The sequence below is a fragment of the Solanum lycopersicum genome, chromosome 5, assembly GCF_036512215.1.
Source record: "Solanum lycopersicum chromosome 5, SLM_r2.1".
NCBI lineage: Eukaryota > Viridiplantae > Streptophyta > Magnoliopsida > Solanales > Solanaceae > Solanum > Solanum lycopersicum.
The window spans coordinates 30746661-30762468 of NC_090804.1; the positions used below are offsets into that span (position 1 = coordinate 30746661).

The 15808-nt window shown below is 35.8% G+C and overlaps 1 protein-coding gene across 7 annotated transcripts in view; it reads right to left on the reverse strand.

Annotated features, from left to right (window-relative positions):
• The window catches only part of LOC138348569 (uncharacterized), a 34811-nt gene extending 19260 nt beyond the window's left edge, over positions 1 to 15551 (reverse strand). For 2 of the 7 annotated variants that reach the window (XR_011221278.1, XR_011221277.1), the window contains exons 1-8: positions 14671 to 15551; positions 14524 to 14595; positions 13571 to 13673; positions 13160 to 13362; positions 12873 to 13051; positions 12590 to 12788; positions 11111 to 11443; positions 10063 to 10139 (exon numbers count right to left, since the gene is read on the reverse strand). Coding sequence is in view for 3 of the 7 variants with exons in the window: in XM_069298025.1 (XP_069154126.1) it covers positions 13220 to 13362; positions 13571 to 13673; positions 14524 to 14561; positions 14671 to 14776 (390 nt within the window). In the remaining 4 variants the exon portion in view is untranslated. Of the gene's footprint in view, positions 1 to 10062; positions 10140 to 10364; positions 10994 to 11110; positions 11444 to 12589; positions 12789 to 12872; positions 13052 to 13159; positions 13363 to 13570; positions 13674 to 14523; positions 14596 to 14670 lie in introns of those variants that run through there. The other 5 variants (XM_069298025.1, XR_011221279.1, XR_011221276.1 and 2 more) reach the window with 5 other exon arrangements.
• Positions 15552 to 15808: the final 257 nt, after the last annotated feature.

Genomic DNA, 15808 nt, shown 5'->3' on the forward strand with positions numbered 1-15808 from the left:
TGCCATTCCACCAATAGACTTTTCGCAAGCGATACGTCTTAGTGGAACCTCGATGAATAGAATATCTGGAGTTATGGGCTTCTTTAAGAATATGCTGTCTCAACTCGCTCATATCAGGAACACATAATCTACCCTGTTAGCTAAGTACACCATTGCCCCATTAGGAGAAAACCTCCACTCTCTTATTATGGATTGCACCCTTAAGTTCAAGCAAGATTGGATCACTATCTTGCATTTCCTTAACCTCCACTACCAAAGAAGATTCTACCTCATTCTGAACTATTACACCACTGTTTGATATACTCATAAGGCGAACTCCCAAACGAGCAAGCTTGTGAACATCCTTCACTAGCTCATTCCTTTCTTCCTCAACATGGGTTACACTACCCATAGATAATCTACTCAGAGCATCTGCTACTACATTCGCCTTACAAGGATGGTAATTCACCCTCATATCATAATCCTTACGGAACTCAAGCCATCTCCTCTGGCGAAGTTCAACTCTTTCTGGTAAACACATACTTAAGGCTCTTATAGTCAGTGAACACATCTACATGAACACCATACAAGTAGTGTCTCTAGATCTTGGGTGCAAACACCACTGCTACAAGATCAAGATCTTGAGTTAGATAGCTCTTCTCATGCACCTTATGTTGTCTAGAAGCATAAGTTATAACCTTACCTTGCCGCATCAACACGCAACATAGGCCAACTCTGGATGGATAATAATAGATCACATAACCATCTAAACCCTCTGGTAGAGTCACGATAGGAGTTGTAGTCAATCTAGTTTTCAATTCTGCAAAGCTTTTCTCACAGTCATCTGACCATTGAAACATGATCATCTTCTGAGTCAACCTAGTCAATAGTGAGGCCATGGATGAAAATCCTTCCACGAACCTTCTATAATAACCTGGTATAACCAAGAAACTCTTGATATATGTTGTAGAGGTAGGTATGGGCCATTGTTTCACTGCTTTTATCTTCTGCGAATCCACTCGGATCCCCTCACTAGATACAATATGACCAAGAAAAGCAATGGATTGCAATCGGAACTCACATTTGCTAAGCTTAGTGAATAACTGGCGATCTTTGAGAGTCTGCTGAACAAATCTCAAATGACTTGCATGTTGTTCCTCATTCCTAGAGTAAATGAGGATATCATTTATAAAGATGATAACGAACAAGTCCAAGTACTGTTTGAACACTATGTTCATCAAATCCATGACAGTTTCAGGAGCATTGGTTAGTCCAAATGACATAATTATGAATTCATAATGACCATACCGAGTTCTAAAGGTTGTTTTTGGAATGTCACTATCTCTAAGTTTAAGCTGATGATAACCAGATCTGAGGTCTATCTTTAAGAAGTGACTAGCACCCAAAGTTGGTCAAACAAGTCATCAATCATGTGCATGAGATACTTATTCTTGATTGTGACCTTGTTGAACTGCCTATAGTCAATGCACATTCTGAGAGAACCATCTTTATTCTTTACGAACAACACCGGTGCACCCCATGGTGAAATACTAGGTCTAATGAAGCCCTTATCTAGAAGTTCTTTCAACTGCTCTTTCAATTCCTTAAGCTTTGTTGGAGCCATTCTTTAAGGAGAAATAGAAATAGGTTGGGTATCCGGAAGGAGATCAATTCCAAAGTTGATTTCCCTTTCGGGAGGAACTCCGGGATGATCTTCTGGAAACTCACTAACTACTGGAACTGACCCTAGAGTTGGGGGTTTCAGAGCTAGAATCCTTAACCCAAACTAGATGATAGAAATAACCCTTAGAGATCATATTTCTGGCCTTAAGATAAGAAATGAATCGACCCATAGGCGCTAAGCTACTACCCTTCTAATCTAAGATTGGTTCGTGCAAAAATTGAAAATGTACAATCCTAATATTACAATCGACTGAGGCATAACAGGAATGTAACCAATCCATGCCTAGAATGACACGAAGTCTACCATTTCTAACTCTACAAGATCTACTGAGGTGACTTTCTGATATACTGTGACAGAGCAATTTTTGTATACCCGTCTAGCTATAACTTTGTCACCAATTGGAGTAGAGACTGAGAAAGATTTTGAGAGAGTTTTTCCACTAACATTGAATTGGAGTAGTAAGTAAGGAGTTACAAAAGAAAGAGTAGCCCCTGAATCTAATAATGCATAAATATCAAGGTCAAAGACTCATGACATACGAGTGACTACATCAGAAGAACCTTCCTGATCCTGGCGAGCCTGAAAAGCATATAACATGTAAGTCTTGTTACCTGAAACACTTCCCTGAGACTTAGAGCCTGGTGCCCTAACATCATACTTGTTCTTGGAGGATGGAACACTAGATGATGAAGGGGTTGGGGATGAAAACCTCTGCTGACTCTGCGAGCGATATTCACCACATGATTTCTGCTGAGAATAGACATAGTTCCTAGTCCTAGCCTTCTTATTATCCTTAGCATGTTCCCTAAGCTTATCACCCTTAACCTACTGAGCATGAGTCATAAGCCTAGATATGTTCATACCCAGTAACATAGCATTTCTACACTCTGTTTTTACCAAATCTGACACTCCATAAAAGAACTAATTCATCTAAGCCTTGGAGTTAGCAACCATGTGAGGAGCATACCTAGAGATTTGGTTAAATGTAAGCCTATACTCTTGCACTTTCGTGTTACCATGCCTTAAGTTCATGAATTCCTGGGCTTTTGATTCTCTCAACTCTATTGGGAAAAACCTATCCAAAATGGTCTCACTAAAGAAATCCCAAGTGATAGGAGTTGCATCAGTACCCCTATTATCCTTCCACTATGTGTACCAAATATGAGCAACATCTTTCAGCTGATATGATGCCCACTCAACCCGATCATTCCCAGTGACTTGCATCACCTCAAATATCTTCTTGATCTCATCCAAGCATTTTGATGATCCTCACTGGTCTGTGATATTAAGAACTCAGGAGAATTCATTCTAACAAAGTCACGGACCCTGGTTGCTGTTGATCCACCATTTCCATTCTCATGAGCTTAAACCCGTTGATTGTTTTGGTTAGCACCACTTTGAGCCAATCGTGAATTAAGCATTTGAGACTTCCTGATTTGGGACTGGAGGAGCTACGTTTGCATTCCAGGTAGTCTCATTCCTAGAGTTAACTCTATGAAGAGGCATGATCGTAGAACGTCAAATTAAAATGAAATGAGATCATACCTTACGCACGATAAGAGTAAAAACAAAGTGAAGTTTTCCTAAAACACTTCGTAGCCTCCCTCTCATTAGATGTGGTGCTTCACATCCGTGAAAATGACTCTACTTAGTGCGGCTTTTAATACATCCTAGGACACTTAAACCTAGTGTTGTGATACCAAGTTTTTCACGCCCCAAGCTACACACGAAACGCGGACACGGGGACCTAAGACCACAAGTGATACCAAGCTAACCCTACTGACATGATCATAAGCATACTTAAGAATATAAACTGATGTGGAAGCAAATCATACTTATTGAAATGAGAAGATGGGGAATACCCATATACTATAGCTGAAATATTTGAAAACACCTGAGTTTAATATAAGAAAATATTAACTCAACGCTAAGCTGAAACTAATAATGTCTAAAAAAAAGCCTCTAAACTTACTAGAAATGCTGGGACAGGCCCCAGCTAAGTCTAGAAAAACTAAAACAAAAGACTAAAATACTAAAATTAAACTCACGACTATTGTCCTTGGAGAATAAGGACTCACCACTGATTCTACTAAACTGGATATATGAAGTCGATCTAATCGTGATCTGGATGTTGTGAACTTGAACCTACATCACGAGAAGATGTAGCGCACATATTCGACAGTATTTTGAAAGGTACTGAGCATGCATGATAGAGTAAAGTTGAACGAAAATATAACTGAACAAGAACAAAAGCAAGTAAAAATTTTCTGAACATGATATACTGAATCTTGAGTAAATGAATGCAATGACCAATTTATAATATGCTGAAACTGAATACTGAATATACTGAGAAATGGCCAATGCAATAGATACTGAGTGAACTGTGGGAGCTACTAATAACCGATAATAAAACTACATGAGCTTAAGGTGGATTCGGATGTATACGCCCTATCAAGAGGACACAATATACCCATGCCAGAGGCATAAAGATATGCTGCATTATAACTAAACTGACGCCCACAGAGGGACTTACAACCTACTTGGATAGTAGGTATGGGACTATTTAGGTACGATGAAACCTAGACCAACTCGGTATTATTCTACTCCCAATGAATTAAGTGATTATGACATTATGACTGAAATTCTGTAAATACTAGATAACTCAAAACTGAGCATGTAAACTCAGAGTGCAATAATTAATCTGATAATTATGCATTAATAATTGAGGCATGTATATCTGAAGTAACTGAAATATCTAACCTAATATATGTAATTAAAGAACTAAAGAAATACATAGGTAGGGTTCTAAAATTCATGCGATAAATTGAATAATAACTTTAAAATCTTATTTGGAACATATATCTAACTAATTCTTGAGGATCTGCTGTGATTCTACAAACCCTAGGTCTATTCATGATGAGAGAATCAAGAACTGACTGAAAACTAGGGGCCTAATAGGTGAAATAAACCCACAAGTGAAATCCTACATACCTGGTCATGAAATGCACGGAGAAATATTTAGATTTCGGGGCTGGAACTGCTGAAACCTTGATGCTCCTTGAACTAGGGTTCTTTGACCTTTTATTCCTTTCTTACTTCTAATTTTCTAATTTTTGATTTATGATTTTGAATTAGGTAAGTTTTGTTATGTTTCTAGGCTTAAACTAACTAAAATATAATGATTTAGAGTCAAAATGATGTATCTTAGGGGTTAAAAACAGTAAAAAAAAATCAAAAGACCCTTGAGTTAATTGTTGTCTTACCAAATGACGACCTGTACAGACAGGCCATCGTTCAGTCCATGGTCTGTCGTTTGGGTCCATATGTTGGGTCTGCTCGACAGACGTTTACTAAAATGGGCATAACTTTTTACTCGGAGGTTGGATTTTAGCAAACTCTATGGCTATGGAAATATAATTCAAATATCTATCTTTTGATAGATCATAGGACATCTAACTCATTTTGTGCTAAGAGTTATGATCATTTGAAGTTGCCCCAACAATATTTTCCCCCTTACTGACTGCTAACTCTCACCTACGGTTATACGTACAGACTATAGATCGAATGACGGTCCATGATGGTCATCCGTCATTCGTTTCAGAGGCTAGGTAGTAAGAGTCTCAATCCACACATAACATCGATGGACCATAGTCTGATCTACAAATCATCGGCCCGTTCATGGGTCGAGACTTAGTGATTTTGCGGAGCTGAATTTTTGGAGGGATGCAGTGACAATCTACGGACCTGCAGTACGGGCCGTAGATCAGACTATGGTCTATCGATGGTAACCGTCGATTGGACCTGCAATTATTTTCTGAAAACTAGATTTTGGGTCTGTTTTGAGTACGGGGTGTTACAAAAATATTGAGGTGCTTCCTTGAATACACTTAAGCTAATTGGTAATGCAGCTACTTAGAATTAGTGGACTGCATTTTGAGTGAAAAAAGGCAAGAAATTAAGGATACACCTGCTTGCTTACAATAAAAGTCCATATTATTTCCCAATTTATTAAAGGGAAAACGTCCAAAATGGAGCCTCAAAAGAATCAAACTTGTCATGTCTCCTTCATATCACTTATTCCCCAAAAAATTACTCCTATGGAAAGCCATGGAAGCTCCAAGAGTTCTGGTCTATAGATTTACCATTGAATCTCAAGCAAACCTATTGTTTTAAAAGTAAAAGTTGGTAGAACATCTCCCATATTAATAAATGAAAGTGAACAATCTAATTTAACATCAAGGTAAGTGAGAGAGGACAACCTAAACCATGAAGAATCCAAGTCTTCGAAAGTGAGGTTTCTGTCTAGCAAGGTAATTTGTGGAAATTTTTATCCCTCTCTTTTTCTAGCATTATTTGTAAAAGTTTGTATGTGTTAATGAACTGAGGGGTGTTACCTCTATATTGTGTGATCTTGGTGAATGTTCAGGAAGGAGGTGCTTGTAGGGACAGACATGGAGTGAAGTCCCCTTAAATTTTTGATTGTGAGCTTGTTTTGAGAATCTAAATGTTAGTTAGAATTTACGGGATGTTGATTGGATGTCATGAGTTCATATTTCTATATCAATATTGTGTGGCTTATGGATTGTCTTGTGTATACTTAAATAAGGGGGTGGATCGATATGTGCAGACAAGACATCCGAACTGGTTAGAGGATTGAACATTGAAAAGTGTAGATACATGACGCTTAATTGAGTGTTGCATGAGCTTACTTCCTACCAGCCCTTTGTATAGTGTTTTCCAAACGTGTGAAGCCCAAGGAGTTACGGAAGACCTTATGAGAAGGTTTTATAGTATAAGAATAAAATTAGAGGAGAATGGGTGGGAAGAACACCCTTGATGATATCAATTGTAGATTTAATGTCAAATACTATTTTGGTATTGATCAAGTAGCCCAAATTTGTTGATTAACTACTAATGCTAGTTTTATTATTTACTCCATTGTAGAGAATGGGTGGGAAGAACACCCTTGATGATATCAATTGTAGATTTAATGCCAAATACTATTTTGGTATTAATCAAGTAGCCCAAATTTGTTGATTAACTACTAATGCTAGTTTTATTATTTACTCCATTGTAGATAAATAATTTGAAAGGAAGACAATTATCTCATTGTAATATCCAAAGTTGTGCAGCAACATATGTAAGGATATTTGATTTCATATTTCTTTGGCATGAATCCAAAACTTGCATTAGAAAAAGTAAGATTTCTATCTGCCCTTGGTTGTGACTGGTCCATAGTTACAGTTCGTACTCCTTAGATCAATAAAGTGAGCGCTCTAATATGAGTTTGTTACTAAATGTGCATGTTTACTCTATCGAGTGTTAGCATGCGAGTATAAACTTGTTTCATTGTCAAAGTACCCCTAGCACGTATTAATCCTATATTACACATGGTATAAATGTTTATAGGATGGATATACGATCTACCCATATCTTGCCAACTTGCTTCAATAGTCTATTCTATCGTATATGCCATCCATATGAATCCAATGCGAGCAGATATCTTTCACCCATTTTAACACATAATATTGAGAATTAACTCCAGCTCTCTCTCTCTTTTTTCTCTTCAAGATTATAAATGAAGTTTTGAGATGTTCTAGGGTTCTTCAAGAAACCCTCATATCTGCAAACCAAGGTAAGTGTAACATCCTGTATTCTACGTGTACTAGTTCTATGTATATGTCTCTTAAAAATTTCCTTGTGCTATAGTTATGGACTCACTTTCCTATGCGATTGATGACTGTAGAATATGTTCAAAATTGTAATACCCTGAGCCTTCCAGCACATATATGAATAAATAAACTAAAAAACAATTTAAACTGGGGATAGTAAAAGGTTGTATAGCTAGACGGGTATACAAAAATTGCTTTGTCACAGTATCTCAGAAGTCAACTCAACAAATCTTGTAGAGATAGAAATGGTAGACTTCGATGTCATTCTAGGCATGGATTGGTTACATTCCTGTCATGACTCAGTCGATTGTAGAATTAGGATTGTACATTTTAAGTTTCCAAACGAACCAATGTTAGATTAGAAGGGTAGTAGCTTAGCGCCTATGGGTTGATTCATTTCTTATCTTAAGGCCAGAAATATGATCTCTAAGGGTTATTTCTATCATCTAGTTTGGGTTAAGGATTATAGCTTTGAAACCCCAACTCTAGGGTCAGTTCCAATAGTCAGTGAGTTTTCAGAAGTGTTTCTAAAAGATCTTCCTGTAGTTCCTCCCAAAAGGGAAATCCTCCAGAAAATTACTAACAAGGAAAGCCATGGAAGCTCCAAGAGTTCTGGTCTATAACTTCACCATTAAAATCTGAAGCAAACCCATTGCTTAAAAAATACAAGCTGGTTAAACATCTCCCATCTTAAGGAATTCAAGTGAATAATATGATTTAACATGAAGGTAAGTGAGAGAGGATAACCTAAACCTAGAAGAATCCAAGTCTTGGTAAGTGAGGTTTCTGTCTAGCAAGGTAAGCTGTGGAAATTTTCATCCCTCTCTTGTTCTTGCATTATTTGTAAAACTTTGTATGTGTTAATGGACTCAGGAGTATTGCCTCTAAATCCCTTATGGGTTCCAAGGTATTCCTTTAATTATTAAGAGTTAAGGGATTTATCATTCAAAGGGAAGTAGACTGGGTGAGCTTGGTGAATGTTAAGGAAAGAGGTGCTTGTTGGGACATACATGGAGTGGAGTCCCCTTAAATTTTGATTGTGAGCTTGTTTTGAGAATCTAAATGTTCGATGGAACTCACGAGATGTTAATCGAAACTCATGAGTTCATATCGCCATTTCCACATTGTGAGGCTTAGGGACTATTTTGTGTATCATAAAATAAGTGGGGGTGGATGGATATGTGCAGACAAGTCACTGGTACTGGTTAGAGGATACAACATTAAAAAGTGTAGATATAAGACGCTTAATTGAGTGTAACATGGGCTTACTTTCGTGTATGTTATTTTCCAAATGTAGGAAGCCCAAGGAGTTCCGGAGGACTTTATATGAAGGCTACATAGTATAAGAAAAAAATTTAGAGGAGAATGGGTGGGAAGAACACCCTTGATGGTATCAGTTATAGATTTACTGCCATGTATTGTTCTGGTCTTGATCAAGTAGCCCAAATTTGTTGATCAACTACTAATTCTAGTTTTTATTATTTACTCCATTGAAGATAAATAATATGAAAAAAATATGGTTAACACATTGTAATATCCGTTGTTGTGCAGCATGGTATGTGAGGCTATTCGATTTCCTCTTTTCTTATGCATGAATCCGAAACATGCATTACAAAAAGTAAACTTTGTAAGTGAACTTAGTAGTGATTGATCCACAATTACAGTTCCCACTCCCTAGAGTATTAAAGTGAGCACTCTAATATGAGTTTATTACTAAATGTGTGTGTTTACTCTGTCAAGTGTTAACATGCAAGGTTTTAACTTATTTTATTGTCAAAGTACCCCTGACACGTATTTCCCTTATGTAAGTCAAACTGATCCTAGATTACACATGGTACTTATATTTATAGGATGGATATATGATCTGCCCATATGTTGCCAACTTTCTCCAATAGTCTATTCCATTGTATATGTCATCTTTTCACATACTAACGTGTTCCCTTTATGGGTTATTACTCTTATTGTGTTAGACTATAAAGTTACCTCACAAGATCCTACTTTCTCTAGTGTACATTTTATATCTATACTTGGAATATGTACCCGTCCTTAAGTTGAATTTTCCCACATTCCCCCTTGGTTCTACATACCTTGTATATTTGTATCATATAGAGTTCAAATCTCTTGTCCGAATGTAAAATGTCTTTACTTGATGTGCTTCAATTTTAAATGTCAAATGGTACCAAATGGTTACCGAGTCATATAAGCTTCTAAGTATAATTTTGGTGTCACATTTGCTTGCCATGTCATTGTTATTATAGTAAGTCCATATTCATATGTCTTCTACTACTGGTCCATAGTTCCATCAAATTCAATAGAGCTAATATAGGATTCATTTAATATATGCAGCAGTAATTCTATTACAACCAGAATCTAGACCCCAGACGAGACCGGAAACATTGACCTCTCAAAGGTCACAGATAAGCCTACATACGCCATCTTTACTTCATCTAGGTTAATTTTTGCGAAAAATTTGATTTTTTATTATTTCAAATTCGTATGAGTTCTACTTAAACTCATAAATGTTCAAAATCAACCATCTAACATTAAGATCATCAAATGAAAGAAATAGTTCATAGGTTCATTAAAGGTGTACTTGCCAAAACGGCACCAATACAAAATCTGAAATGTTGTGGGAAATGAAACACTAGTGGGATATGCTCCACTAGCTAAGGCCTATATTTGAGCTAGATAATAACAGTAGACAACTTCAAAAGCATGAGGGCCTACCAAGTACGGATGAAATCTCCACGTCAAGATAGCTGTAACATTGTACCATACGATCTAACGTACACCTGTGCCTGCACCTAAAAATAGATAATTGAATGGAATTAGTACACACTTGTACTAAGTATGTGTATATGCAAGCACACACAAAGGACATGCATGAGTAAGAATATATATTTCCTAACAACATGATTTATGGAAAGTTAAGTCAGTGGACTTGTCAAATTTGGAATAGGAAAGTCAATGGACCTGCCAAATTTGGATTAGGAAAGTCATGCCATAACAGTGTAACATGCATCATCAAATTTATCATTTTGCAAACAGCACATAACATATTTCACATATCATATCACGTAGTTCATATCATTCTTTCATATGACATGAGACTTTGGAATCATGGACTTGACATTAGGACTTCCCAAATTGAGGGCTCAACATATGGGACCTCAACTAGGGAGCCTTCTTTATCAAACAAGAGTTTGCTTCACTCATTCATACGTACTTAATTTTTCATTCTTTGATATACTAGTATAATCACCAGTCATACATAGGATGTAGTTTAAAACTGTCATCGGGTTTGCTGTAGCAATGACCAAGAATAACCTAGCGTCATTACGTAAGTCTAGCTCACCTCTTGATTATCCTATCCTTAAACATTTGGTATTGTTCATCTTCCCTAGATCAATATCTTCCGAGGGAGCAAGTCAAATTAGCTGACTGGGCAATCAATTTATTGGAGAAGAGAAAACTGGAAAATATCATAGATCCCGACCTTCAGAGCGAAGTAAAACCAGATCCTTCAAGTTTTGAGAAACAATGGTGAAATACTTAGATAAATCTGGTGTAGACAGGTGCTACGAAATTTGGAGTATGCACTTTATTTCCAAGAGTCTGTCACTCAAGAAAAAGTAACATCCCTATTAGCAAGCTATCACTGCAAACATGTAGATGCATGTTAAGAAGTAGAATCCCAATAACTTAAACAGTAAGCCAAAGAAGTTGAGCACTGGTAATATAGAAAAAAGAATTATTCAAACTACGGTATACCCACCCTGTCATCAATACTTCTGCAGTTCTCGAAAGTACCTCCCAGATCTTTTTATAACTTAGAAATCTGCATGTGACCCTCCCTTTGGACGAATCATAGCCTTCTAATCTTGGTAAATAATGGGCCCGCCCTCTACCCCTCTCCACTAAAATTCCGGGCTTCACTTTGCATGGTGTGGGGATCGAACCTGCGACACCACCTTCTTCCACTCGAGCTAAGCCTCGGAGGCAGTCTGTGCAAGATTATTATGCCAGCTTTCGATGGAAATTTCCTCGATAATTGAAGATCATCCAACATTTTCAAGTTTACAAGCAGTGAATAATTAGCATCACCATCCTGCACCAAGAAAAATTGCACATTCAAAAAAATGCATCACTAAAACGCATAGTCCCCTGCAATTTGTTAAGGTGCTACAATACTTCTTTTATTGCAGATTAAAGTTTGAGAGGCTGAGCTAGAACAGGCCTGAGAAGACAAAGACAAATGTTTTAATGATATAAACAGGCTAAACTAAGATTGGGGGTGGAAAGGTAGATACACATTACTTTACATTGAAAGTGATGCAGAATCTCGAAAATAACTAAACATTATTCGAGTTATTTAACATATTCTATCATAAAATAAAAAATATGCTTCATATGCTCTCTATTTGAGTAAATAAAAAAAAGGAGATTCATTGCAGGCTATCATATAATGAATCAATTTGAGTCTTGCACTACCTCCTCATATTAAACATTCTAAATTGAGTTCTCATGGTGATGGCCTAGTGATTGTGACAAGGAACTTTGAGGTGCTTTACACCAAAGCGCATCACTCACAATGAGGTCCAACTACTACTGATGTAGCTGATGTAATGCTCTATTATTTTCAAAAGTGAAAGAAAGGAAAAGGACTAGAAGAGGGCTATTAGTTTTGGTAATGGAGAAATAAAGCAAGAGGCGCAAATTATGTCATGGGTCTTTCTGTTCTTTGTGCAAAGCCATAGCTAAAAATATTCAAAAATTCAGATTTCCCCGCCAAGACAGCAGCTACCGAACTCTAACGTCTTCCAAAAAAAGTTGAGCCACTAGAAGACTAGGCTCACTGCCCAAAACTACATTACTATTTTCATGTTTAAATGTAATGTCCACTCTACTAAGATGATAAATCATTTGCAGCATATCCTCAAGTCCATAGGAATAATTTAAGACTGTGACAGAGTAGACTTAAGCTAGTAGATCGAATTTTGGATAAAAATGGTGTGTACATGTATTAGTGGGAAAAATTTTGAGATCCCTGCATCATGTATTCCTCATTTTTTAAGGTGCATTATTTCTCTGAGGTTATATCACCTAGAACATTTACATCTAAGCACAACTAGAATTTTAAAACATAAGTTGAAATAGCATAGTAGTTCTTGTCAGTTGGATTGCACTAATTGATTAATCACAAGAACTGTGACAAAAATAGATCATCCTATTAAATTAAATAAAGAAGTGTTACCCGTATGAAAGCCAACCACTCCGTCCTTTCATTGCCTAGTTCAAGCTTATCCAATCTGATCCATTAAGGGCAACCAGACTCTTCAGGTCCATAGGATCTTCTTGATTCCATACGCATGGAAATAAGGGCATCCATCATCAGTTTACCAAGTCTGGAAGCTGCTTCCTTTGCATATATCTGATGAGTACCCTAAAGCTACCTGTGGATTATACAAGGGTTGCTTTCATGAAAAGCCATTGTTCTTAAAAAAAGACCACAACCTAAACCAAGAAAAACAACATACTCAATTAACCAAAAGAGAACATAGAAGGCACTATCAGGAGATGAGTGAACCAAGCTGCAACTCCCCACGACTCTCAGAAGCACAGAAGTTCAATGCTTTTACACAAGATTCTACGAGATTCCTTCTCACCATCCTTAAAAAATGCCTCTTTAACCAGAACGAACGGAAGATTTAAAATCCTGAAAAAGCAAAAGAAAACAACTTTTAGTTACTAATTCAAATAAAAATTATTTCATATTGGCAATCCCCTATGTTGTTCATAATCGTAATAAGTTCCACAAATGCACCTGAAGGAAGACTTGACAGACATCAGTGGGAGCATTTAATGAAATTCTCCTTCTTAAATACTAGACTTCTCCATACTGCACTAGTGCCCATTTCTGGAACAATGATACGTTGATAATGAACTCATCTTCAATCCCCTTAAATTTATTGAGGTTGAAGTCCTGTAACTCCCAACAAATCTCAGTAGCCCAGAATTTCAAAAGCCCTGTTGAAGGGAGGCACCCCAAACTAAAAATGAGATTGTGTCCTCGCAGTCCAAATATCAAAAGAGAATACTATAGCACTTCATAGTAACATTTCGATATTACTATTATTAATAAGGAAAAGATTGAGAAGTCAAATGTCATTTGGAAGTAGTTCGATAGGAAAAAACAATCTTAGAAAACTATAATCGAGCATAAGATGAAACTAACCAAAACTGACAACAATGCTAAAGTACTTCGTAGGCGCAGCAACGTGCTTGAAGAGTGTCAAGGAACCTGTTAGAAAACTGAGCACTAATCCTGCATCCATAGCCTGCAAATTGATCAATATTTAAACAGTAAGTTTCAAGGGAGAGCTTCATGGTGGCAGGATACCAACAACTATACTGCTAACATAAGGCATTATTCAATAATTCGTCACACATCAAGATGGTTCAAAATCTTACTTCCTTTTCAAAATACAAGTAGCATTGAAGATTTTAACCTTAAGAAAATAAGAATTTGGTCTACTTGTGGATAAAACAGCGAACAAGCTAAAACGAGGAAATACAACCAATAACAGCATTTGACCATAAAATATTTTGGAAATCCAACACAAAATAGAATGTAAGATGACCCCAAGTGGTAAATTTAAAGTCTCAGATCTTATCAACTTATAAACAAGTATTTTACTAAGATACGAGTAAATCAACCAAAGAGACATGCTTCGAATATACCCAAAATTAGAACAAGAGACAACAGGCACAATGTAAAAGAGAGTAAGGCGGTAAGTTATCCGACTCATCCTGTTTACACTAGTCAAGATACAAATTTAGTAATCAGCCCATGACATATTAGGAAAACAAACCCACCTAAAAACTAAATTTAGAATTTCAAACTAAATCACAAATCACAGACAATATGATAAGATTAAACATTGATTGCAACCACACCTTTGAAATCAAAGAGGAAAATCTACAAATAAGAAAAAAGAAAGAACCTCTTTTAGTGTATGTATTTGCTAAACTAAGGTCGGTCGAGCTGTATTATCTATCTTTTTTCCCTATTTTATTCAACCCCTAACTCTGAAATTTAGGGAATCCGAAATTGGGAAAATAACAAAGCAACAGAAACCATTATTGGACAATAACAAAGGATTCAGAAAGATATGAAAGCGAGGTTACCTTTCTAGAAACAGCGTTGTTGCAGATTCTACCATAAGCTGAGAATTCCAAAGAGACCCAAAAGTGACTAACCTTAAAAAATGGAGATAAGGTCGAATTGAGGGAGGGAAACAAAACGGATGAAAGAATGAAGAGAAGAGAAAATACCAATGGATTCCAAATCGGAGTGGAGGTGGACGGGTCTAATCGAACACCTTTTGTACGAGGTGAAGAAGGAAGGAAGATGAAGCGACTGGAATGCCGTTGACGGCATTAATGAACGTTGGAAGTGGCAAACGCCAGAGTCTCCTCTTTCAACGTTGGAATTATCGATTTGTAGTGTTAGTGTATAGACGTTGTGTAAAGAATGTTAGACTTAGAGTTGAATGGTTTTACAGAAATTGGATCGGTGGGGTTGGGCACAATTTTGGTCTTTTTGATGGGTTGGATATTTGTAATAACGAAATAGCAAAAATTGAGTTCGTTTTGTCAATTCGACTAAAATTTTAATACAACAAATTAACTAACAACCTTAACAAAATTAAATATTAAACCTAAATACAAATATGATTTTCTAACGTAAGTCATTAACTTTATTCAATAATGAATTCTACTTTTCTTTAAAAAATAACATACAAACAAAATTATACTAATGACAAAAACTATATATTTATAATAGGAGAGGTGAAAAACGCCACATGTCAGCATCCCAAAAAAGGAATTTCTAAATAAATAAAATTAATTATATATAATAAGATTAAATAATAAATTATTGTTTAATTGATAAAATATTTTCAAATAAATGACACATGGCAAGCGATTGCAAAAAAAATGGTTTACATGTTTACATAACAAAATTTTAGAAAAATAATAACTTATAAATTATAAATGAAAAAAAATAAAAAAGGTTGTGGAGGAACACAAAAAAAAACATTTATATATTTGAATAACAAAATGTTTGAAAAATAATAGATTATAAATTACAAATGCAAACTTTTGTATATTTAATAAAAAAAAATTAGAAAAATAACTCTCATATTGACACATGGCAGGCGACAACAACATAAGTAAATACTTAAATAATGAAATTTGAGAAAAATAATAAATAATAAATTATTTATGAAAAAAATCAAAAACGGTGGATTTTTAAAAAAACTTATTAAGACTTTTTTTCTTCCTTTTGAAAACTCTATAATTTGAATTATTGTAATTAAAAAATAAAAAAATAACATATATAAAACAAAATTATAAGATCACAAATAATTTTAAAGCTAATTATAATTTTCTAAACTACTTACAGTTTTTA